Source organism: Gossypium hirsutum, chromosome D13, assembly GCF_007990345.1.
Source record: "Gossypium hirsutum isolate 1008001.06 chromosome D13, Gossypium_hirsutum_v2.1, whole genome shotgun sequence".
Lineage (NCBI taxonomy): Eukaryota > Viridiplantae > Streptophyta > Magnoliopsida > Malvales > Malvaceae > Gossypium > Gossypium hirsutum.
In genome coordinates, this window is record NC_053449.1 from 15695586 (window position 1) to 15721511 (window position 25926).

At 31.2% G+C, this 25926-nt stretch overlaps 2 protein-coding genes across 8 annotated transcripts; both read right to left on the reverse strand.

Annotated features, from left to right (window-relative positions):
- Positions 1 to 9403: 9403 nt before the first annotated feature.
- LOC121225045 (clp protease adapter protein ClpF, chloroplastic) lies at positions 9404 to 13267 on the reverse strand. Of its 3 annotated transcripts, none has more exons than XM_041108787.1 (8): positions 12660 to 13267; positions 12465 to 12524; positions 12101 to 12195; positions 11775 to 11947; positions 11279 to 11391; positions 10170 to 10215; positions 9886 to 9926; positions 9404 to 9803 (listed from the first exon to the last, which is right to left on the reverse strand). In XM_041108787.1, the coding sequence occupies exons 1-8, from the start codon at positions 12993 to 12995 to the stop codon at positions 9645 to 9647; spliced, it is 1023 nt and encodes a 340-aa protein (XP_040964721.1). In that variant the 5' UTR covers positions 12996 to 13267; the 3' UTR covers positions 9404 to 9644. The 3 variants fall into 3 exon arrangements, with proteins under 3 accessions (XP_040964721.1, XP_040964722.1, XP_040964723.1); XM_041108789.1 differs by having other exon boundaries at positions 9598 to 9803; positions 10157 to 10215; positions 12660 to 13202; XM_041108788.1 differs by lacking the exon at positions 12465 to 12524 and having other exon boundaries at positions 12660 to 13199.
- Positions 13268 to 13543: 276 nt separating this feature from the next.
- On the reverse strand, positions 13544 to 20660 carry LOC107920321 (protein GDAP2 homolog). 5 transcript variants are annotated; one of them, XR_005922767.1, is made up of 16 exons: positions 20445 to 20660; positions 19669 to 20008; positions 19014 to 19091; positions 18761 to 18816; positions 18192 to 18311; positions 18026 to 18096; positions 17402 to 17495; positions 17002 to 17235; positions 15890 to 16141; positions 15474 to 15547; positions 15238 to 15307; positions 14976 to 15085; positions 14555 to 14624; positions 14403 to 14477; positions 14218 to 14309; positions 13964 to 14021 (listed from the first exon to the last, which is right to left on the reverse strand). XR_005922767.1 is itself a non-coding variant. In XM_041108784.1 (15 exons), the coding sequence occupies exons 2-15, from the start codon at positions 19981 to 19983 to the stop codon at positions 13946 to 13948; spliced, it is 1674 nt and encodes a 557-aa protein (XP_040964718.1). In that variant the 5' UTR covers positions 19984 to 20008; positions 20445 to 20657; the 3' UTR covers positions 13544 to 13945. The 5 variants fall into 5 exon arrangements, 4 of the variants coding, with proteins under 4 accessions (XP_040964718.1, XP_040964717.1, XP_040964720.1 ...); XM_041108784.1 differs by lacking the exon at positions 14976 to 15085 and having other exon boundaries at positions 13544 to 14021; positions 14406 to 14477; positions 20445 to 20657; XM_041108783.1 differs by lacking the exon at positions 14976 to 15085 and having other exon boundaries at positions 13544 to 14021; positions 20445 to 20657.
- Positions 20661 to 25926: the final 5266 nt, after the last annotated feature.

Sequence of the window (25926 nt, forward strand, 5' to 3'; positions counted from 1 at the left end):
TGAGAGGTCCCCCGTAAGACCATATCTAGGACATGGCATGGGCACCGATATGAGAACATCCCATGTAAGACCATGTCTGGGACATGGCTTTGGCATGTTATTATCAGAAAAGACCCAAGTATCCTCATTATTCCAACGTGGCTCAACGGGCTAGTAAACGAATCATTTTAAAGAAAGTTCATTTAAAAGCATAAATGGCAAGCTCAGATGAGTTATAAGAGTTAAGAACTTACTATATTATCAATTGATACTCAATGTTTCAGCAAGAGAAGAATAAGTTACGATCATGAGTTAACTAAGTAAACCAGCAAGAGAACGAGAATGAGATTAAATAAAGAGTAAACTAAAGATCTTGACATTTGAGTTTAATTATTTGTGTTAAATGTTGTTATTTATTTGCTATTAAACTTACTAAGCTTATGCTTACTTCTTTTATTTTTCTTTCTCTTATAGTATTGTAAAGTTACTTTCGGGAACTTAAAGACGTCAGAGATCGTCCACACTATCAATGACAACAACTCGGTATTTTATGATGAACCATGTTTGGGATATGGCATGTATAGGGACTTAGTTATTTTGAATGTTTGTATTTATGATTTTGATAAAGAATGATATGTAAGTATTTGATGATGAATGGTTGTTAAAATGGCTAAGTATGAAGGTGTTTGTTGTTACAAATGTTTAGGTGATAAACCATGCATAGAAATCATGAAAGAGTAAAATTTGTAAAGAAACAGATTTCAAGCAGCAACAGTAACGTGACTTTGAAAAATCACTTAAGATAGTATAAAATGAATTAGAATGTGAATGATATATATAATTGAATCTTATTGAGTATACTTTCATATAAAAATAATGGTGTAGCAAAATGAATTTTATATTTTAAGATATGTGAATTTTAGTGAGACAGGGTCAGAACGATTTTTGGAGTCCTCTGTTTTGAGTTTAGAAAATCATTAAAAATTTTAAAAAAATGGTTATGAGTTGTAGTTTATATATCTAGATTTCTTATTGAGTCTATTTTCTGTAGAAACAAGTGAGAACACCATATGAAAATCCTAAAATGAGAAAACTTATTTTTAGTGACAAGAGGTTAGGATAGTCGAGTGGTGAAAAAGGGGAGACATTAACTAATAAACTGTACTAATTGGCTGAACAAAAAATTCTTAAAAATTTATGGTAAGAATACATATGAGTCTAGTTTTAAATAAAATTTACGGATTTAAATTTCGAATTTCGTAGCTCGAGTTATAACTAAATTAGTAACTGTTGCGCATGTGGACAGCTTTGTTGTGAATAGTGAAATTAATTTCAAAAGTAAAATTTTATGCCCCGAATTTTTAAGTTAAGTTAAGTAAAGTAATGCCTCGAGCTCGACTCTGGCAATGGTCTCGGGTAAGGGGTGTTACAAAACATACTTTAACAGGTATTAAATAAGGTGGTGACAATATTATCATTAACAGTTTATCTATTCTAACAGGAATAGAATGAAATGAATGATGATTTGATTCGAGAAGGCAAAATAATTATAAAAAATTAGGATGAAAATATGGTGTAAAGAAAAGGGAAAGAAAATAAATAGAGAATAAATAGAAAGATGGAGAGCAAATTCTATTAGTATTTGAAAAGGGGCAATATGAAAAATCCAATTAGGAAAATGAGAGAAAAAGTTAGTGGAATTCTAATTCTATTGGGAGGGGGCTTGAACTTGAGTAAGCAAGGGGAGTTTGGGCATGTTAACCATTAGACTGCTTCCCATTTCATGGTAAATTTTATCCCCGATGGTATATATTTTAGCGTGGCTTTTATCCTAGGTTGGTGAAAATAAAAGGAAAAGAAATGGGAGAAAGGTGACTTGCACTTTAACTTCTAAAGAGGAGGCACCAACACCTAACCTGTAACATCTCAGTTCTGGAAGATTCAAGGTTATGGTGCATAGTTTCAGAATAGTCTGCGTGGTGAAGTAGTATCTGCCCAAGTATTTCTTTTGGCTTATAGGAAGGGCATATTCCAATCAATGTTTAAGTTAAAAATGGTTCTATGTCAGATTACTATGGTAGTTGGAATAAGATATCAACCAAGTAAAAAGGTAATTGGTATGAGTTCAAATAAGAGGTATAGTGCGCCCTATTTGTCTGAAGCACTATATAAGCGAATAGAATACAAATACACGTTAGGAACCAACGTATTCAAGGTAATGCAATATTATCATTAACAATATTATCATTCTAACAGGAATAGAATGAAATGAATGAAAATCAAGGTAATCTAGTTAGGAGCCAATCAAATAGAATAATCGGGTATTTAAAATATTTGATTTTCATTCATTTCATTCTTAGATTCTGTAGGCCATTATGAAAAACAAACTTTGAATTCTGGTGACACATGTTGAGCTCTTGTAAGTGGAATTAGACCATTTATATATATTTTTAAGGTTAGAGAGGAGGTTGTTCTTCTTCTTTCTTCTTCTAAAGTGTTACTGTCTGATTTTTCAAGGAACCAAAATAATTTCTTTCTCCTTTAAGCTAAAAATTGTAATTCTGGATCTTATCAGTAATTACTCCACGTTAGGGTAAGTAATATAGCTCTGCATGTTAAGTCATGAAAGGTTAAGTCTGTATGGATGCATGAATAGTTAGATAAAAAAATAAGGCTTTGCATAGAGGTTATTTGTGTTTGAGGTAATGGTAAATAGTATGCAGATGAGTTTTAGTGGTGTTCCTATGTTTTATAAGCAGTGGTTGGTGCAGTTTCAAGTATGAATAATTGAGTTTGAAGTTCAAGATACTGTAGGTATTGTCAGGTGAGTTTCTACACTGACTCTTATATGTATATTGTCCATACTAATGTATATGTAGGAAATTGATTGAACTATGAAGTCGAAATCATAAAAAGTATAATATGTTATGTATGTGACTATATGATTGATTACTAAGGAATATATATATGAGTGTATGAACATTTTTCGGAGTATAGTATGTATACTTGGTATGGAAACTGATAAGTTCATGCATGTGATGAATGGTGTATGAGTACTATGAATATGAAGTATGCTTGTAAATGTATGTTTTGAATGTATGCTATGAGATGTGTGTTTCCTTTAGGAGCATGTTAGTGAATTAAAATGTTGGTCTTAGATTGTGTCAGTGCATGAAGAGTCTGTACAGTGAGTTTGTGTCTAGTCACCGCGGTGGTACCTGATAAGGTCCGTCTGGACATAAAACATGAACTCTAAAATGGAAACTTGAAAGGAAAATTCCATAACCATGGCACCCTCTGAAAAGGAACTAATGAATGGTGATTACCTAATAGGGTTTTCTGCATGTCCTAGAGCGATGATGGGAAAACCTCATGCAAGTGAGTTTAGGCAAATCCTATAACAGCCCAATTTTCAGTAGTGTCATAACATTGATTTGAGATCACTAAATTCGATGAAAAAGTTAGAAAAATTTATTAATTAATAATTATAAGTTAAGCGTGATTTTAGAAATATTTTTGAATTAGTGAATTTTGTGATTTAAAAGAAATTATTAGGTAAATTGGGTCGAAAACGAGGTATCGAGACCTCGATATTATAAACTAAGCCGTAAATATTTTTATAAATATTTACGGAGTGTCATTAGGGTAGTATTAAAGTTTCGTTACGAAATTTTAACGTTTCGATGGTTAATTGATTAAAAAGGATTAAATTGCAATAGAGATAAAAGTTTAATTAAAGATTAAAGAAAAGTTAAAAGGACCAAATAGGAAATTATGCGTTTTTCTAAACTTCAGGTGACATAAGTAGATTCTTTTTTTTAAATCTAAAGTTAATATATATTATTATAATAATATTACTTAAAAGTTAAGTTAAGTTATATATTATATTATATTATAAAAGAAATAAAAGATAGAAAAAGAGAATTGAAACAGAATTGAAAAATGAAAACAGAGAAGAAACAGTGGAGAAAGAAAGAAAGAAAAGAAAAAGGAAAATTTGGGGGTTCAAAGTTCAAAGTTAATTTGGTAAGTCAATTTAATCCCTTTTCTTGTAATTTTTGAGTTTTTGGAGTTCTAGAACAAAATATTTCATGGTTTATGTTGAAATTTTGAAAGATAGTTGATTTTTAGACATGAGTTATGTTGAATTAATTGACGAATTAGGGGTTAAATTGATTGAATTTCAAGTTAGAAGTTAGTAAAGGGTTGATTTGTAAAATAAATTATAGGTTTTAAATTAATAGGGACTAAATTGAGAGAATTTCAAAATTAAAGATTTATGGTGAAATTAGAGAGTTAAATTAGTTTAAAGTGGGAACTGAATGAAAATATGAAATTAGTTTTGAGAACAAAAGTTAGTCTCAATTCTGGGACTAAATTGGAATTTAGGCAAATATTAAGTAAAAATTGAAATATTTAATGTGAGATTGAATGGTGTTGTATTGATGATTTTGAATTGTTTTAATTCCGTAGCAATCGTCGTATCGAAATTCTCAACTAAAAAGGGAAAAAATATAGTCGACGAGGACTAGCTCGGAATTCTTGGTTTGTATTTCTATAATCTGAATCTAATTATTAATTGTTGTATTTTTAATTAAATGTTATGGTAAGTGATTGAGGTGAGAATTATTGTTTTTTTTTACAATTGAAATGGATTGTCTTGATATGTGATGAAATTATATTGATTGAATTAAAGTGGAATATATATTATGAATATATATGTGTAAATGTGAAATTGTGCAAATATTATAATTGAATTATTTTTTATATGTATAAAATTCAGCCTTAATGCCCAAGTAGCTGGAATTTAGAACTACTGGGATATTAGTGGCATGCCATTAAGGAACTTTAGCACGCTCTCTGATTATTAACACGTTGGTGTTCTCTGATTATTAGCACGTTGATGCTCTCTGATTACTAGTACGTCAGTGCTCTCTGATTAGCACATTTGTGCTCTCTGTATAGCACTTCAGTGCTCTCTGTTCATTAGTGCATAATAATGCACCTCTGTATTTTTTTCCGTATATCCGGTGTGTTCTATAAAATCTACTTTGGGCTAAGAATAAGAATATGAGATAGTAAACTGAAAATAGAATGTGAAATATGTTGTAAATACATGGAATACATGAGTTATATACTCATAAATTGATTGTGGAATGGATAGTGCTATTGTTTAAATGATTCGTGAATAAATTTTGGAAAGGTATTATATATAGCAAGTGATGAAAATTGAGTATTGTGTGATTTTAAATGTTCAATTGTGCTTAACATTTTATTATACATATTTTATTGTTTTATTTTTAAATATTCGGATTATAAAAATACCACTGAGTTTTTACTCAGCGTACGGTTTTGTTTTCCGTGCGCAGGTTAAGTACTTAAGTTTGATCGCTGATTCAACATCCAACAACGATCTCGAACTCAAATATGGTGATGTTTATTTCTTTGTGTCGGCATGTACCTAGAGTGTCCAAATATTAGTTATTTTGTGGTTTGATTGTAAATGAAGTTATAAGATCTATTTTTGAGAGTTTATAATTTGGATTAAAACGATGCTTGATGACTTGTTTTGATGATATAAAATGTTAGAGATTTCTGTCTGTTTGATCTGAAATCTCCGATAATGCTCCGTAACCCGGTTCCAGCGAGAGATACGGGTTGGGGGTGTTACAAATCTATTTAGCAAACACGACAAGAATGAATAGCCTTTATGGCACACTCTAAAAGAATTGCCTCTGTGGTAAGCTCTGAATGAACAACCTTTGTGGTGCACTCGGAAAGAACTGCCTTTGTGGCAAACTCTGAATGAACTGCCTCTGTGGAAAACTCTGAATGAACTACCTCGGTGGCATAATCTGAAAGGATTTCCTTTGTGGCGTACATTAATGGATGTTCTTTGTGGCGGGTTCCGTATTAAGTTTAATGGCATATTCAATATGGTACTTAAGCATATTCAGTAAAATCAGTATGGTATTGGGTATCTTTTAATTAAACTATAAAATACTATATAAGGCTAAGATTCGGTTAATGAAAATGAATTGAGGAGATGTAGAGAAGCAATAGGTTAGCATTGAAAGTTTTTTTCTGAATAAAGGTTCGAATCTGTATGTTCAAAGAAGGTATTTGTCATCTGTGTATGTGCTAGTCATGAATTGTGATTACGTTGTGGGTTAAGTATCACATTAAATGATATGTTGGTTGCAATGATCTTTGAAAAGGAAATTGTCTTAGATATATTATTGTTAAGATTGAATGATAAGTGAAGAATCAAAGTCATCGATGGGAAATAAAAATGAATTCAGAGTAAGGTATGGTAAGTAATGTGTATAAAAGAACAAAATTTGTGAAAGTATCCTCCAGAAACAAAGTTAAATGATTACGAACGATAAAATTGTCATTATGTATCATTAGCTATTTTGAGCAAGTAACACTAAGGTAAATAGTATTTCTCTCTCTCTAAGTTCTTATGAGCTTTTCTGTGTGTGTTGTGTTATAGGTGTGAAGTTATTAGTGTGTGCCAAGAGGGACTACACCAATGGAGTGACATGTCGGGTTATTATGCATACAAAACAAACTTGACGGCATGTTAAAGTCAGTAGTATTACATAGAAGCCTATACTTAGGACAATTGTAATAAGTTATGTTATTAAGGATAATTGTTGTAATTAAATATCTCTACTTACTTTTGTATATGTATATCATTGTTATTTAGGTGTTCAATTAAATTTGTAAATAATTGTGAGTTATAGTAATCAATTTTAAATTCAAGTCTGTATTCGTTTGGGGCTAACACCCAAAATCCGGATCCAACAAATTGGATCGAGTTGAGGGCGATACATAACCACTCAATCTATATCTCATTCCTTCCTTATTTTAGTCACTTAATTGTATATATTTATTTCGGGATCAACTTACATATCTTTTATTAGCTTACACATTTACTCATTTTTTATGAATTTATTTAACTTTGTAGTTCCTACCACATTCTACTTTAGTTTATATATAATAATTAATACTCATAGTCAAGTTTCATTATTAATATTTTAATTCATTTCACTCATTTTCCAATTAGGTCCTAACTCAATTAAAACAAACTATTTTCAAATTATACCTCGTAATCAAGTTTCTTTTTAGACTAATTAATATAATAAAACTTGATTATTCTATTTTAATACTTTAAATTAATTATTTATGACCCTAATTTCAGTATCCGTTTGAAACCCTCGATTTATTTTACAAACACATGAAGATAACCTTAAAAATCGGGGCGTGACCACTCTCGATTTTCACAAACCCAATTCTTATAACTTGGTTTTTGGAATGTGACAAGTATTTTCAGATAAAAAGTTTTCAGATAAACTGTTGGTGTTTCATTCATTCATATCGTCCCACCCCATGAAATGCAAAATGTCATGCTTGTAACAGAACAGTACAGAAACAATAAACATGCTTAACATGTATTCAGTTTAACAGTAGCAATAGGCATGCTTAACTTGCAATCTGTAAGACAAGAGCAGAAATAGCAGTAATAGTTTAATAGCGGTTTTGGAATCTAAGATTTGGGGATATGATTTAAATTTTAGCAAATTCAAGCTTAATTTCATAACACATGATTTTTTTTATTTTAAAATTTATTTTAAAACTACAAACTTTCAAAATCCAATATTCATAGAAAAGACCAAGGATTTTTTTTTCTCTCTTGATTCACTCTGGGTCCAAAACAATGTACTAAGTACCGTACTAAAGAGCGCGTATCCTTTTTCTCTTGGTACCGGTATGTATTGATATTGTAAAGATCCGATTTTTAGTGGTGTCGGAAAATACAATTTTGGAACTCTATTTTCAGAAACCAAGTCTGTAAGGATGAAATGTAAAGATTAATGAAGGTAGTATGAAAATTACGTTTGGTTAAGATAAATAAACACTGATTACATTTGGTTATTGATTTCATTCAAATTTAAACATTATTGATTACGTTTGGTTAGTGGAAGTAAATTAGAATTTTTTTTTAAACCAATAAGGCTAAAGAGTCAAAAGAAGCCCTCAATAACAACTTTTTTTAAAATAATCAATTAAGCCCTTTTAAATTTTAAAAATTATTAAAAAAGTAAAAGCAAAATTCATAAAAAAAAAGTTATAAAAAATTTAAAATTTCTATTAAAAAATAACAATACCGACCCAATAAAAGAGTACGGGTCAATTTTTTTAAAATCTTATAACCATTAGATTTTAATGGGTCGGTATTGTTATTTTTTAATAATTCTTTAATAATTTTAAAATGTTATAACTTTTTTAATAAATTTTGTTTATGATTTTGTAAATATTTTTAAAATTTTAAGAGGGCTTAATTGAGTATTTTTTATAATATCTCAAACCCGGTGTAGACGTTACGGCCAGATCTAGAGAAGTTACTATGATTCACTTTAAAAATCCATAAATCATTTGGGTTTGTAGAAATAATGCAAGCTTTTGATAAAAACAATCCCGGATCATTTTAAAAGAAAATATATTTCTTACTTAACTTGTTAATTAATAAATATATATAATAAAACGCTTATGTTTGCAACAGAACTGTTAGTTAAATTCAGTTTGGAAAACGCAATTTGAATTTTGAAAATCTAATGTTTTGTTGATGTTGTAATTATAATTTTAAAATGATAAAACGTTTTAAAACAGAAAATAAAAGTTCAAAACAAAAACAGTCTGAGACAGTCCAACAATACCAAAACAGAGTAAACCAAGTTTTAAGAAGCACAAACTAAATTTCACATGCAAAAATCTATTAATTATATTTTATTAAATGAAAATAATCTTCGATGAGTGGAATTAAAGATATCAATTCAATAAATTTTTTATTTCTTTGAAACATTATAAACTTATAAATTGATTATTTGAATTTAATAACTCATGATAAATTAATTATTTAATTTGGTAACTCCAATTGATTGATTGAACTTGCTACATTAACGAATTTCATAATTAATCATACAAAAAAATTTAAAATATGCATAAAAACAATAATGCATGTACATCTTCTTCTTCTTTTTATTTGATTCTCACTTTTTTTTAACATAATTCACATTTTTTTTATTTGATGAAAATTTCAGTAAGTTTATAATAATTCTCTCTCTATAACATGTTATATATATAACAACCACCTCTTTATAAGCATACAAAATATGCTATTCTAGAGAAGATTAACTGTACTTACCTCCAAAATTGTGGTGTTCTAAAATATTATGCCTAACCCTTTTCTAAACATGTGGATTAATAAATAATCTTAAACACCTTAAATCCAAATTGACATTTAACATCAAAATTGACAATTAAAGTGACAAAAGACAGATCTTTAAAGATTCAATTAAAATATTTTGAAATTTAAGCATCAATTCAAAATATAACTCATGGTTTTGGAGACTTGAGGTGCAAGTAAATCCGATAAAATTCTGGAAATTTTAGTAGAAAATGACTTTTGGGGCAACTACCCCATTGCCTATAGAGTTAGAATTCAGTAAAAATTTTTAACTAGTGATATCTACATACAAAGCACCATTTCCCAGCTGGAAAGTATAAGAGAAAGGAAAGATACAATGGCTATGCCTGAAACCAGTGTCTTCATCATATACTTGCTTCCCCACTATTGATGAAAATGAGGCCTTATTTGTTCATGCAGCACCACCACCACCTTCGTCACCTTCGGGATCGAGGGGAATTTCATGGCGAGGCCTGTTGTACTTCTCACGAAGCTGCTTGATAGGGATGAAATCACCGGCTGCATCCATCCCGTAGAATAGAAAAGAAACATAGGGATGGTCAAACCGTCTCTGCACATGGATATAGGCAGCCACGGTGAATCGAAGAGGATGGTATCAAGTATTATGTTCTGTTAATTACAGTTCCACTCACCAAATCTGGTTGTTCTGGGGCTAAAAGATTCTCCTCAGGAACTGCAGCATAAAGGAACATAAATTGAGTTCACCAGTGGAGTAGCTACATGACTTTCAAAAAGTTACTACAATACAAATATATCTAGCATTGCTATCAGAGGTAAGAACTAGGCAAAAAGATCATAACTTCATCAAATTAAAAAGAGATAACGATGGAGAAACTACCAATTTCAAACAGCTAAAGAGACAAAGGTAATCTATATCAAAAGGAATCAAGCCAACAGCAATACCGAAATGGTTTACCATATGCTACTAGTAGATTGGGGTCTGCATATACATCAACCAAGACCTGACAAACAACACAGACCACATTAGAATATATGGTTAAATCAGCCCATTCTATATCATGCATGCTCTTCGTCGTAGTTGCTGCTATTTTATAGATTTGTATTTCGGTACTATGGCGTTTAACCCTTATTAGTGTACTCTAATGAAAAATCTTTCCAGGTAAAGCAAATTATTTCCTCTGATTTCTCAGAATCTTTGAACATTATCACTGCAATAAATCATGGTAAGATTTTAGAAAGTTTTTTTCTGAATAGGGACACGAGTCTCCTTTTCCGGGCAAAGCACGCAACAGCTATCCCCTTTCTTTCTGTAGCACATGATCCTATCAATATTACAAGGAAAAATTGTCTATGATTAACTGACCTTATACCACATAAAAAGCATGTTCTTATTTAGTCGACATTGTAAGAAACAATATGAATGATAATTAACATTTTTTATAACTGAAAATTTTAAATAAAGGTTCTTTTATTTTTGGTAATCTTTTTGAGGCAGGAAAAGCACATTCCCTGAATATTAAACAAAGACGGCATGTAAATATTGTGGATGCCATCAGCGCATCCTCAATGCTGGAATGACCTGGCAATACACACTAACATGCACTAAAGGAAATAAGTTTCCAGTGGCAGAGACTAACTGGTTATTCAATTGATAGTCAGAACGGAAAAGCAATGAAGGTCAAGTGTATAAGGTCCAAATTTTGAACAATCATCAACTAGAAAATAGGCAAAGAGAAGTTAGCGCACTATTGAGCTCGGTCATATTTGTTTATTGTGTCGTAAAATCTTAAAGGAAGCACTCATAAGGCCTACCAGGATTTTTCTGATCCAAATACTTATTGTTTCTGTATAGAAATTATGTTTTATTGGTTTCTATGTCATAATAATATATCCATACCAAAAGAGAAAGTTCATTGGCCATTGCAAAACTTAGGAGGCTTCAAGAAAAGAAGAGCAGACATAACATACATGGGGTTCATTGCATTGAAAGCTAAATAATATCTCGATTATAAGATAAGTATACTGCCCATTCCAGATGAATTTAAATATAAGTACTAATCAAACCTGATAAAATGGCTGATTAGAACCATGAGACAACTTTTCAACCTGTGCAGCTTCCATCCATGTACTTGATTCACAGCACACTGGATCCATCCCACAAATTACAGCTCGATAACCTGAATAATATAAACAAGTAGGGAATGACAAGACAAGAGGACAAGAACCTTGTATTAATGCTTGTCACAGGAAATCTCGATAGATGTAATACTTTACAGGGTTGTACTTCGCTCTCATCTTCTCTCTGACCTATCTTTCTCTATCTTTAGAAAGAAGGGTGGGATTTTCGGGGAGGGGGGAAGAGGGAGGCTGAATGAGTACAAAAGCTGTAGCACATCGACAAGCAAAAGAATACTGAAATATAAAGGAATTATTAAATAGAAAAGGAAAAGGAAATCAATTCCCAATAGTGGAATTTAGGGGAAAGGGATGGAGGAGAAGAAACAAAGGAAGGAAACTAATAGCTGATATAATTTAGTGGAAGTCATGTTTGATGGTATACCAAAAATTTTATGCTGAACTTTCTGTCCCAAACGAAAAGTGTATTGTGCATTTTCATATGCCAATGCTTTTGCAGATGCAGCCAAAGATTCAGCCTCGAGTTTAGAAATGTCATCCCGTAATTGAGCTGCCAAAGCATAATTTTCATTCTTGATTGCATTGTGCAGTTCTCCACTGCAATGAAACAAAGAAAATGAATAGCCTGAAGCACTCAAGTGTATCTAAATAAAAAATAAAAAAGAAGATACTCCAAATCCGCAATCTCTCACAAAAATCAATACTCTGCACTATAAGAAGAGTGCATATAACATAAGCGAGGGGACTCACCGTAGACGCACAAGACTTAGAGCCTTATCTTGAGCTTCACTCTTTGAGGACAAACCTCTTTTTGCTTCTTGCTGCTTAAGGATTTCTGCTTCAACCTTCATAGCAGAACACTTGTTAATGAAAAGACACTTACATACACATTTCTCTACTCCATTTTTTATGAACAAACATGGATACACATTGTACCAACCAAGCTTACATAAATTAATGATACTATATAAAGAAATAAAGAACTGATGCATGCAAAATGGGTACAAAGAAAACTAAAAATCTACCAAAGTAATCATTTCATTAACAACTAATAGCCAGTGGAAAGCTTCCAAAAGAGTCCAACAATTAATATCAGGTCTTTCTAAGTTCTAACCTCAGTAAGCTTATTTCTAAGTTGCTGTGCAAATTCATATTCTTCCAAGTTCAAAGCACGCTGCAAATCCACAGAAAAACAACATAAAAAATGACCAAATCCTATGAACTGAGAGATAAACAGAAACAACTATTAATAAAAGATAAAAATTCATATCATAGATGAAAAAAAAAACACAAGCTCACATCACCAAACCTGAACTTGAGTAGCCAAGTCTAATTGGAAAAAGAAAATCAGTATATCTTCATTAGCAGTCTCACTACGCTCTGAGCTTGCACCCAATTCCCGGTCACCTCCTTTAAACGGCCAACCAACTTTAACCCCAAAGTTCCTTTTCTTCAACAAATTGGGATTGCCATTAAAGTAAAAACTTGGTACATACCCATGCCAGAAGTATTGTCTACTAATCCCATATTTCATATGACCTTTTCCAATTATCTCAAAATGCCGCCTCCCGCCTACTTCTGTTCCATAAACAGCCGTGTTTCCAGAGGTTGTTAAAGCACCGCTTAATGAAAGGGTCTGCACCATTTTTCTTGGGAAACAAAATGATTTTTTTTCCTCGTTCTTGATTGAAACCAACTAAAATGAAATTCTGGGTATTTAATTTCGTCCTCACAAAATTAATTTCAGGCTTTTTTATCAAAAAGAAAAAGGAGAAACTTCATTAATTTCAGGCTTTCAGCGACTGAGATGAAGGGAAGGGTAGAATTAAAAATAAAGATAAAAAACTATATGCAATCTGTGGATTACAGGATCGAGTGTGTTATTGAACAGAATCCTGACACGTAAGATTCCTTAGGCCCCATAGGCCAGCAGCCAACCTGGATCATTTCTTGCCTGTGTTACTGGGCTGGAGCAAAGAAATATTGATTCTATTTTATTCAAAATAAATTATATTTATTTTGATTATTTTTTAAATGTATTTTATTCAGTTTGAATTTCTGTTTACAGGTTGAATTTTATTTTTACTTAATTTATAATTTCTTAGTTTTATAGTGCAAAAATAAATATTTATATTTTAAATGAGTGAAAATAACTTTAAAATGTTTTTTTTTAAATAAAAATAGAAAACGACAGATTTGAACGGTAATGATTCATTCAAAAAATGAAGTACAAATAAGAATTCAAAGCTCAACACTTACAATCTGATCTGTCTAAAGTCGAGACCATGTCCATAATCGACAGATTCAAAACCCGGACAATCCCTTCCCCTCTTTAAAACATGCCAAGAAAGAGTCCCCTTTCTCAGGATGTAGTGCAACATGGTGAAATCAAATAGAAAAGCCCACATCACCATGAAATATACATTATTAACAAACAAATCATTGCTCAAAAAATTCAGCGAATAAAAAGAAACATATCTACATGAAAAACCAAACACAACCAACCCACTACCTGCCTACAAATACAAGGTGATGAGGAAATCAAACCAAGAATTACTGGCTTTCATCAACTCTGAAACTGTGTATTTAAATGTTCTATGGTCGATGATATACGTATTTCGTTCGAGGGTCTACAATAAGACCCTTTCCACCGTTCACTTCTATATCGTGCCTGCAATATCAGTGTTAATCAAATGTTTAGAATCATTTCTATCAACATACAATATAACTAAGCTGAATCATGAAAAAAAACTGTTGGATAACTTGATTGGATTATAGGACTGCATAAGAACATCCCTTGCCAAAAGACTATAAATGATGTGATGCTTCGTTTTATATGATAAAAGGATAAAACTAGAACACTCAACTGAAACGCGAAATCAGGGATGGTCAACTGCTCGCGAGGAACATATTTGAATAGCTGCAGAAGCCTATCAACATATACCACTTTCTTCCATACCTGTATATCATTTCCAAGAACATCAAGTTACCAAGATTCCTCAGCAGTTAAATCAGTCTTCAATGAGAGAAATAGTTAAGAGTTAAGACATACCACCTTATCCACGAACATTTGCAGAGCAAAAATTGCAGTCTTCAAGTGAAATGTAGGATGGAGAACATATATTGCCTATGCAAAACATGTAAAATGATAAAATAACTATTGTTGTGTATGAATACTAAAAACATTAGGAATAGCCTACATACATGCAAGTTACGTTGGTGCTTCCGACCAAGTATTTGCTGTAATCTTCTCATCCATCCCAAGTCCGGTTGGCTGGTTATTCCAGAACACACAAAAAAAAAAAAAAAGGGGTAACATGAGCAGGGAATAAAAATTCACATCGAATTTAACCATAACCAAGACTGGTTTGTATTAATTAAATCAAAATTTCCTAACCAAGATTTTATTTTCCCAAGACAAGGCACAACCTTTTTGTTTGTTTTCATTGCTTTGAGTTATGCAATTTTGCTTGTGATTTTGTCAATGTCTAGGAATTGTTCTAATATTAGAAAATATTACATGCAACATCAGTGAACGAGTTGTATGAGGAGCTCGAAGATTGACTAGCTATCATAAGTGTAAAGAAATTATTGATCACTCAGTAAATCACATACAGATTCTTACCCCATTATCGTTTGCTTCCTCTCTGTTTTCATATATGTTAACATTTGGTGATCAGATAAATCAACTTCACAACTAGGAAAGAACTGACAGCCAGCAGCTATGCTATGATACTGAGATAATAGCATTGTTTAACAACGAAAGGTCAAAAAGCCTTCACTCAGAGAACAAAAACATTTAACGAATCCCACCAAACATTAACCCCAGGTAGTTTCTTTAAAGTGCATCAAATAAGCCAAATTTCTCATAACCATACAATACTTACACTTGTAATGATGCTGCAGAGTGGAAGTATACAATAGTATAAGGCTTCTGTATCAAAGGTTCAAATTCCTGAAATTAATAATTAAAAAAATTTTTGCTCAAAAGGCAGTTATCAATAATAGTATCCAATTGAGTGTCCATACCAAATACTTCCCAACATCAAGCTATTTAAATTATGTGTATTCAATGAGACAGTATGAATTTTAAATATCCAACAAAAGAACTGGAAGCTAATACTTACAACATAGAGAATGAAACGCTCAAAAGCAAGAAATGTCCCAACAACAATCACTGTCCACTCCCCGCGATAACTGACACAAAACAAATAAACTAACATTGTATTCAAACCAGGAGTAATCTGAACATTTATGAAATTAATGTGGTTCATACTAAATGAACCATGGTCTCACAAAGAGTAAAAGCCAACAAATAAAAATGAGACATTAAGAAAACGACAGGGAGAGTAAACTGTCTCAAAACTTCAGCAGCTTGTTTATTATCATAATGTGCTTCCAGTGACTGATAGTGAAGAAAACCAATTAACCGGTGAAAAATCAAGAGTTTAACCAATTCTAACAGATAATGAAATATAATAACAAGGAATGCTAATTCAAGATGGGAAAAATGGAAGGAGATCTGCATGATAAACTTACAGAATTTTCATCTCTGCAATTTCAGAAAGATTAAGAGAATTTGCCTTAGCAAGACATCTGGAGTGAAGTGAGTATTCTTCTGCAGCAGATAATGGAGGCCCACCTATGTCACCAAAACCAAGCATCTTAGCACAATTCCAACCACCTCGGGCTTGAGCAGTTTTTTCCCATCGTTCCTGGCGTCTCTGGTCTGGATCTTTCATCAGGGACATGAAAGCAGGATCCAAATATGTATCTAAGTAACTTGAGTTTCTGAAAAATAAACAATTATTTGACATGGTTAATTAATGACTTGAAATTCAAATAGACCATGATCATTTATTGTAATCAAAAGAACCATGACAACTGAAAGAGAAGACTTGAAAACTGACAAAAAACTACATGGGATCTCCGCGGAGCAATGGTTTGTTACATTTCGCGAATTCTAATTCTCTAGCAACTTAGACATAAGTAAAATAGTAAGATTTACTTCTTGCTTTAATAATATATTCCTCAAAACCTATCAAATCCACAAATATGGGGAAAAAAACAAATCTCATGTCTTATCACAGAATGTAACAAGTACGAGCATCCATATGTGGCAACAAATAAAATGAACTGCATCATTCTAGAAAGGGAAGAGTGATTAGACCACCCAACAGATTTCCAACCAACCTCAGTGAGGTATATAGCTTTACATGGGTTAATGTATCCAAATGCATAATGGAGAAATGCATAATCCATAAAAGGTTGGCAAAGTCAAGTCAAAAACCAGCCTTCATAAGGTGTGTAGCTTTTGGAAGTGTTCATGATGCAAATGCATGCATATATGTAACAGAGAGTGGCTAAGAGAGAAACAAAAACACTTCAAATTTCTTAAAGAACAATTAGGATCGCAAGTAGCACTTGCCCACAACAAGAAATATGCTCCAAGGGGAATCCAAAATATTGAATAGAAACTACTCCGTTTGTAAGTTAAACTTGCTATCACAAGGAACAGCTTGGATGGAATTCAAATTGCTGATATGTTCCACTGAAAAACACTTAGTCTCTTAGAGATGTTGTTAATCATTAAAATGTTGGAGAAAGTGCATATTAAACCACAAATGCACAAGGTTGAATTATGGATACACCTATATTCCAATATCTGCACAGGGACTGACCTTTGTACCAAACCTACATCACTAGCAGGGACTTCAGCTGGAGGTTGGGAAGGCTTTGGGATGACCTTTTTGGGCAATGGCTTTATTCTGATTTTACGCTCATGAATGATAGTCTCACCATTTTCATCCCCAACATCAGCAGGAAGCTTAGATATGGCCACCGCCTCCTCATGCTTATCTCGAGGAAAGTAAAGTGGAAGTAATCTACAATTTACAACATCAAATGAGAAGAAATTATAACAATTTTAAGCATAAGCAAAAAGAAAAATAATTATCAAATTCCTCCAGACATGAAGGAATTATAACAATTTACCCAAACAAAAAAACCATCTCTGCAAGGTAGTAAAAATGAAAAATAATAGTATGATACCTCTTATAGATCTCAGTATCAGATGATGTGCTAGTACAAAAGACAACAGCAGTAATTTTATCTTTCTGCTTTTCAAGCAATCGGCGAACAGTCCCTGAAGAACGGGAAAAAGTTTGAAACAAGAAATATTCAACCTCCAAAACAGTTTAAATAACATAGTATATGAAACATAGGCATGTAAATCCAAACAGAGATATTTTTTAAAAGAGTTTTATCCCTCGTAAAATATTATGCATTTGGATGAATATTTTGGATGGCATGCATGTCAATTAAACGCAATGGATGTTATACAAAAGTAAATGGCCCCAATACATCGTATTTCCTATAACACATTGAAAGAGTCAACTTGAAAAAATTATATGCACAACTGGCACCAATCCATTTCAAATATTCAAGGAACAAGAACATCTTTCAATATTACTTTTTCTCGTTCATTTGATAAGAAAACCATTTCAAAGTTTCGAATTTTATTCCTCACTTTCTGTAATAATATTAGCACATAATGAGAAGAAATAGGAAAACGTGATACTAAGAAAACAAAATCTTTGAAAATCCAGATATTAAGTTCACAAAATATCAACGAAATCAGACAAAGAGCTGTAACAATTTAGGACATTTTCTCACTTATAGCCACATGTGCAGCTGGTTCACGGGGATAGTTTTTAGCCTCTGTGTATATACAGCCCATAGCAATACTGCATTGATACACATCAAAATAGTAAGTATCTTACCTGTAAAACAACAGATGAAGAAATCAAGAAACAGAATACAGCATCTGTGAAATACAAACCTCCGAAGACCATTTTCAATAAGAAGTTCAAGGCAAGATCGATAACAATGACTCAGAGCATTCTCCGCAGCAGTATGATACTTTACTGCATACTTGGGACCAACAGTATGGATAACTCTCCTAACAATATGATACATAAAACCATCAGGTTTTCAGTCTAACACAAGATGTCATGACTAAAACCTAACCTATAACAGTTTTAGTCAAATTCTAAAAAAGATATATAACAAGCATATCAGGACTCAGGCATTGCAGCTCAAATTGGAGCTATGAACAACAGTTTATGCACCATGATCACAAAACTGGCCCGTGCATGATCAAAACAAAATGATGACAACATACTGGACAAACAGTAATTGATGAAGTACGTGGGTAAAAAAAGGATGTCAAACATTTTAAGCATTAACACAGGAAAGTAGTACATTTCGTATAATAAACAAAAATGCAGTGTCAATCTAATTTCTTGAAGAACATCATTGAAATGAAGCAGTTGCAAGTATCAATATTATCTTTGAAAAACCATCAAATTTTTACAGTCTGAAGTGATACAAGAACGTGGACATACACACCTAGCAGGAAGATCATATGCATTAGTAACTTTGGCCATCCCTGTTCTGCAGCCTCCCTGTCCATAAAAGGTCCTTTAAGTCATTCTTGCTTCAGGTTGAAATTAATCAAGGCAACTTGCTATAGAATCATAAAGATTTGTCATAAACTATAGAAAAGCTTAGAACAGAGCTATCAATGTGGTGCAATAGATCATGAAATGCATCCATGGAAACAGTTCCAACATCATATCTTCCCGATTAATATTTAGCATACCAACGTCGTGCATTCTTCTGCAAGACCAGGCCCAGCTGCTGCATGCAAACCTTGGCTACTGTGTACTTCATCCATGCTCTGCATCCAAGAATGTAAAAAATAAATCAGAACATTGACTTCTTTAATTAATGATTCATTCTTGGGCGAGGCAGCTTTATCCTTAATGGAATCAAACCATTAAATGAGTTCCTTATATCAGAACATTAAGGATCACACTTACCCACTAAAAAATCCAACAATATTCACAACATTTCCTCATTTTTAGAGAAACAGAGGATGAATTAAATGTACTCATGCGTGGAACAAAAAAGGAAAAACTCCAATCGGCTCCAAAATTTTGAATGAAGTGGTGAAGCAAATGCAGGTCAATTTTGTGCATCCATGTTATAAGCAATCAAGCCTCCTCAGAAAGTAGCTCTGTTTTATATCATTTGGTTAATCAACTCTATCCTCATATAGCAATTTACCACAGTTCCAATGTTATTAATAGACTTTTCTAATAATTTTCATTTCCACATTGGCTTGACCATGTAACATACGTGCAATAGTGAAAATTTCTAAGTTGTTAATATCCAATGATTATGCAATTCATGTGATTCAGCAAAATACTTGGCATCCGTAAGCATCAAATAAGTAGGGAAAACTTACTGTTTACCTCATTTGTAGAATTAACAACAGCATCAACCTCAAGGTTCCACGGCTGTCCCCTCCACAAGTATATCTTTGAGTTTATTTCATGATCGACCGGAAACCTCGACGCCAACCCATTACTTCCACTCTCCTCCCCAGGAGAGGTTAAGGGGTCGGATAAAAAGGATTTTGAAAATGAAGGATCTTCATTCTCATACTCCAAGGAAGACCTAATCTCTGCATCATTCCACCGTGGGACTTGATCCAAAGTCACAACATAGTCCCCATTGTCAGTTGGGACTCCCCCCGTGGCTGCAGCTGTAGCCACAGGTCGGTACATTGTAACAGCTCCCAACCAAGAGCCCCTAACAGTATGAACCCTTAGTGCTTTAGGAACTCAAACGTTAACAATTAAAAAAAAAAGTAATTCATCATTAAAAAGAAACCGTAATTCAAACAGAAAATCATTGCATAATATCTTTATTTTAACCAAAAAGGAGAGCTTTAGCAAAGATCATCAAAACAAATTCCAACACCTTTTAACCTATTGATATATCAATCACCAGAACTAGTATTCGAAAAATTCTCAATTATCGAATCTCCTATAGTTGATGCTATGAAAATAAAGGAACAAGCAAAAAACCACATCCCTTATGCCGAAATTTAAATAAATTTCAACAAAACAAGCAACAACTACCAAATTAAACTTGAAAAGGAATAAGCAATTACGGATTGGGAATTTTTGTATAAAACTAAATAAAATTTGAAGAGATATATTGTAAAAGAAGAAAAAGAAGGTACCTGAAATTGAGAAGCTGGGGAAAGAAAAATGATGTTTAATTGAATTAGGGGCTTTGATTTTTTGTATTTAAATGTGGAAAAATACAACTATTATTGCTGGGTGAATAAGCTAGCGGTAGCGGTGCTCGTTCTGGCCAGAAAGGGATTTGATTGAAAATTTTAAAAATAAAAACAAAAACAAAACTTCGCGTTAGTTTTGACTGCCGTGCTCTAAAGTTAACTTTTTGGATTCGCAATAGAAAATTTAGATAAAACTATGTTTCAAGTCGCTCCGGTTTTTCTATTTCTAAATTTTAAAAATAAATTACCTTTTTAAATTTTAAGTAAAAATTTAATAATTGGATATAACTCTTTTTTGTTTTTGGTGAAAAAACCTACCAAAATTAAATAATCATAATAATGTTATAATTACTATCTTAACTTAATACTTCTCCTAATTAATTACTACTCTGACTCCCACGCATGAGTAGCATTGTACTGTCTTGCCCAGCATACTAATATTTTAACGGTCTCTATTAAACTTCATGATAAACCTTAGAAGATAAATAAGTTCATATTCTTCCAAAGATACCATGTGACCAAACCAAAGAGGGTTTGCCCAGGGAGCCTTAACCCTTAGCAAACTGCCCATAATTCTTAAATTTATTCCAACCCAATCTAGGATATTTTTTAAAAAGAAATTGAGATTGTTGTAGGTACCAAATTTAACCAAACTTCTTTAGCGGTCAAACAATCTTTGAGAACATGTAAAATACCTTTTGTATTATGATTATAGACAAGATAGGATGTATTTTGGTCAATCCCTCTTTACACCCTCTTTAAGTTGTATTTTTATACAAACTCTCATATTTCGACTAGATTTCCAAGCTTAGACGTACAATCCAACTCATTTATTCTAATTTAATAATTTTTACTCAATATATATTTTTTTAATTTTAAAATTTCAATTCTACCCAAACAATTGTGATTAAAATCAGATAATGCACTGCTGGTCCACATGGTGCAACGGGAGCATGGTGACCCCATGTTTTAACAGAGATCCAACAGATTTGGCGCTACTGTTAACGGAATTGGAAGCTGCTACTGAAAGCTGCGCAGATAGGCTTGCGAGGATGGGAAGATCGTTTGACATTGATATGGTCCTCTTTGATCAGCCACCATATAGGTTGGTGAGCATTTTGGAGCAAGATAGTGCTAGGAATAGAGAGCAGCTTGAGGAGTCTACTGTTGAGTAGATTTTCCCCTTGGTCATCTTTTCTTTTTAAAAAAAATAGAACCAATATAGTTTACTATTTTCAAAATATTTAAAAATAATTTTAATTGATGGATCTAATTGAGAATTTTAAAAATCGAAAAGTATAAAGACTAAAAAAAATTAAATTAAGGAATAGTAATTAAATTCGCAACTTACACCTAATATAAAATAATAGCAAATTTTGATTTAATAAATATAATTATTACCATTTCAAAATTAAAATTTTAAAATTAAATTAAAGTACCAAAATTAAATCATAAAATATATTTTAAAAAATTCATTTTTCTGTGGTAAAATATTTTATTAGTCAACTACTCAATTCATCTGTGAAGTTTTGCTGTTTTCTTGATTGGATTGCAAGCCAAATAAGAAAAAACAAAAGGTTTATTAAGTCATGTTACTTGAAATTTTCAGTTTAGGTATGTTTATAATTGAGTCTGATAATATAAGTGAAAGCAAGTTACTTTATTAGAGAAACAATAAAATGTACAAGAAAAAGAGTAGCTTCGACACAAGGAATACTCTAAACATTGCCTCAGCAACCTACTCTACCTTTTTACCATAGTTGTCGGTTATGGTAATTTAATTATACAAGTTAAATTGAAAATTAAAAGAATTAATAAAAATTTGAAAATATAAAAAATTAATTAAAATTTTGATTTTTTGGGGGATTTTTTTTAAATAGATAAATATTAAATTTATACATGAATTTTGATTTAATATTTAATTTGATACAATTATATACATAAAAGTTGAATTGTAGTTCATATGTATATTTTGATACGACATATAACAAGGGAGAAGTATTAAGGAGAGAAAGGTGGTTGCTATGGAGGCTGGTTCACCTAGTTGGGGCGAAGAGTTGGAGGTTATGAATACTAGTGGAAAGGAAAACGTAAAGGTTGTGGGTTGAAAGAGTGTTGACAGAGTGTAAGCTTAGTTTTTTTGAAGGGTCGATACATTCTCCTTCGTTCTTGGAGGTATTTATAGGTAGAGATCTCATGTAGGATGGTGTTTAACGTGTTGGATTTGCCGTTTAACCATCATTACAAAACGCGTAGGAGGACTATCTTTGATGGGATGAGGATGTCTTTAACAAGACAAATATTATAATTCATTTTGACTTGATGGGATAAAGCAGCTGAGCTCATGTAATGCTTGGTGACTAACAACTTCATATCCTAATGAAAAGTAGGCCACCTGTTGCCCAGTTGGTCACCACGGAAGGATGAGTATGCAGGTGGCCTCTCGGCTTTTTGGTGGCAGGCTTACTACTATGGGGCCTTTTTGACTTGCCATGTGTCTTGACGTGAATGGGGCATGACAGAATGCATGAAACTTTGATTTTGATGCAATTGCGCACATTTAAAATAATGAATACATACATTTATTTTCATATTGGATTAATATAATTGTTTGTGTATGCAATATATTAATGCAAAAGGGTGCTAACTTGATAATGTTGTTAGTGATTTGTGGAAATTGAATCAAAACAAAATTCCAGATATAAAATTGGACAAAATCAAAGTTCATATATGATATTGCCCATTAAATCAAAGTTCATATATAATTTTAATATTTATCTTTTTTTAAATATTCATTATCTTTTAGATATTTTATCTTTTTTTTCAAAATAAGTATTATTTTTAATATTTTTCTTTTTCTTAATTATTATTAATTTATAATTTTTAAATCTTTTTAAATGATTGAAATGTTGATTTCATCATGCTAAGAAAGGTCTAATTATAAATTATCTATAATGATTTATTTGGCCAACTTTACAAAAAAAATATCATTTTATCTCTCCATTTAATTTTTTTTAATTTTTAAACTTATATTGCTTGTTAAATCATCATTAAATTGATGAAAAAGTTAAATGTGTGTTAACTTTGCTGACGTGGCATCATCAATTAATTTTTCATAAATGACACATGGTAATTAATTATTTTTTTAATTTTAAAAAATTCAAAAAATTATTTTTTAAAAAATTTATTAAAGAGTATAAAAATTATAAAAAATATTTTCTTAATATTTTTAAAATTAATTCATTGCTAATGTGGTATACACTTGGATTGCCATGTGAATGTCATGTCAGCAATTGATTACTTTTTTAATTTAAAAATGTAAATAAAAATATTTTTAAAAAATTAAAAATTGTTAAAAGAGTATAAAATTATTTTTTTTAATTTTTTTAAAAAATTAATTGATTGTTAACATGGCATATTACAAAATTAATATGAGTGATTTGACAAAAATTATAAATTTAAACATTAAAAGAGACGAAAAATTAAATAAAGAGTTAAAATAATTTTTTCTATAAAGTTGATATACTTTAATTAAATCTCTCTACTTTATAAAAATTGAAAAATTAGTGTGTCTGCAAACAAAAAATTATCCTCCTACTTTACAAAGTTAATTTGATTAGAATTGGCATGACAAAAATTCAACAATTTATAAAAATCAACTGCTTAATAATATATATATTGTTATAAAATAAAGAGAGATGAACAGAATAAAAAACAAAGAAAATAAAAGCAATATAGAATGTACTTTATTAATTAAAAGAGGTGATTACAATGCTTCATCAGAGTCTTTATTTATAGGCCTAAAAAGTATAAAAGAAGTAAATATTTAATTCTAATAACTATTAGAATTAAAGTACATTAAAATTTTATCTTGATCATGATGGACATCCACTTAATAAGATATTCATAACACTCCCCCTTTGATGTCCATTGGTAAATAATGTATCTCGTTAAAACCTTATTAGGAAAGACCCTGTGAGATAAAAACCTAATGAAGGAAAAAGAGTACACAATCTATAATACGCATAATATGCTTCCTCATTAAAAACCTTACGAGAAAAACCCAATGGGACAACCTCGATTAAGGGAAAAAGAGTGCAACGCGTATTTACTCCCCCTCATGAAAACATCACATATTTTCTCATATTCTACGTACTCAATCTTGAATACTAGTTTTTCAAATGACTATTTGAATGTATTTACTAAGCATTTATATTATTATTCTTTTAAAAGTCATGAGTGAGGGAAATTTAGAGAAATATATTTTGATCTCTTTAAGAGTTTCAACAATAATCATAACAAACTTTAAACATGATCCTTCTATAAAAATACAAATAGATATTTTAGACCATTTTATAATCCTCTTTCAACTACTATTGACTAAGTCAAATTTACCACATATGTTCAATTATTTCAATTCATATATATGAATAATTTTCCGAGAATTTTAATATACTTCTAGCATTCTAAATCCTTAAAAAGATTTTAATATAAACTTTACTATATAGTGATTCATAAAAGGTTGTAACAATAACCATTAGACACAAGTTAAATCTTTTATGAATTGTCAGAATAATATGTCTAAAGGTTATTACATCCACCACAAAATAATATTATATATTTTCATAATTAATGCTAAGACTTAGCGAAAAATTTCATATTTCTATTCCGCTTTTTCAAAACTAATCCAATTGCACCTTCACTGGCTTTATACCTTCAGATATTTGGACTAATGGTCCAAAACACCACGAATTTAATTGTACTTAAGTTGTGTCTTTTTATTTTGATCAATTTATTCTATATCTATACTTCTCAATAGATTTAATCAAGATCCTCCTTTTATTTCATTATTTCAATAATAATATTGCATGCAAAATCCTTGTCGACCACTTTTATTATTCGGTTCCACATTTTCTCGAATTGGCATAACTTATCGAGATCTCTTATTTTTCATTATTTTAAAATTTAGTTTCAGGTAGCTGAATCTCTTCTGAAGTTTTATTTATTAGTTATGCCTTGGGTCTCTTCTAGAGCACCCGCCTCCACTATATGACCATCTAGAATAATTTTCATCTTTGGAACTGATCAATTTATTATTTATTCTAACTGATTGTCCTACTATAGAGGTGCTCATGGACCGGGCCCGGCCCGAAATATGGGCCTAGAATTTTGCCCAGGCCCGACCCGGGAAAAAATTCATAAGCCCGGGCCCGGCCCGGCCCGTTTTTAAATAAATACTAAAAATATATTTTAAAAATTAAAACAAAAATTTAAAAAGTATTTTAAAAATATTTTAAAATTAAAAAATTAAAAAAATATTTTAAAAATATTTTAAAAATATTTTAAAATTAAAAAAATTAAAAAAAAGTATTTTAAAAGTATTTTAAAATTTAAAAAAATAAAAAAAATAAAAATATTTATT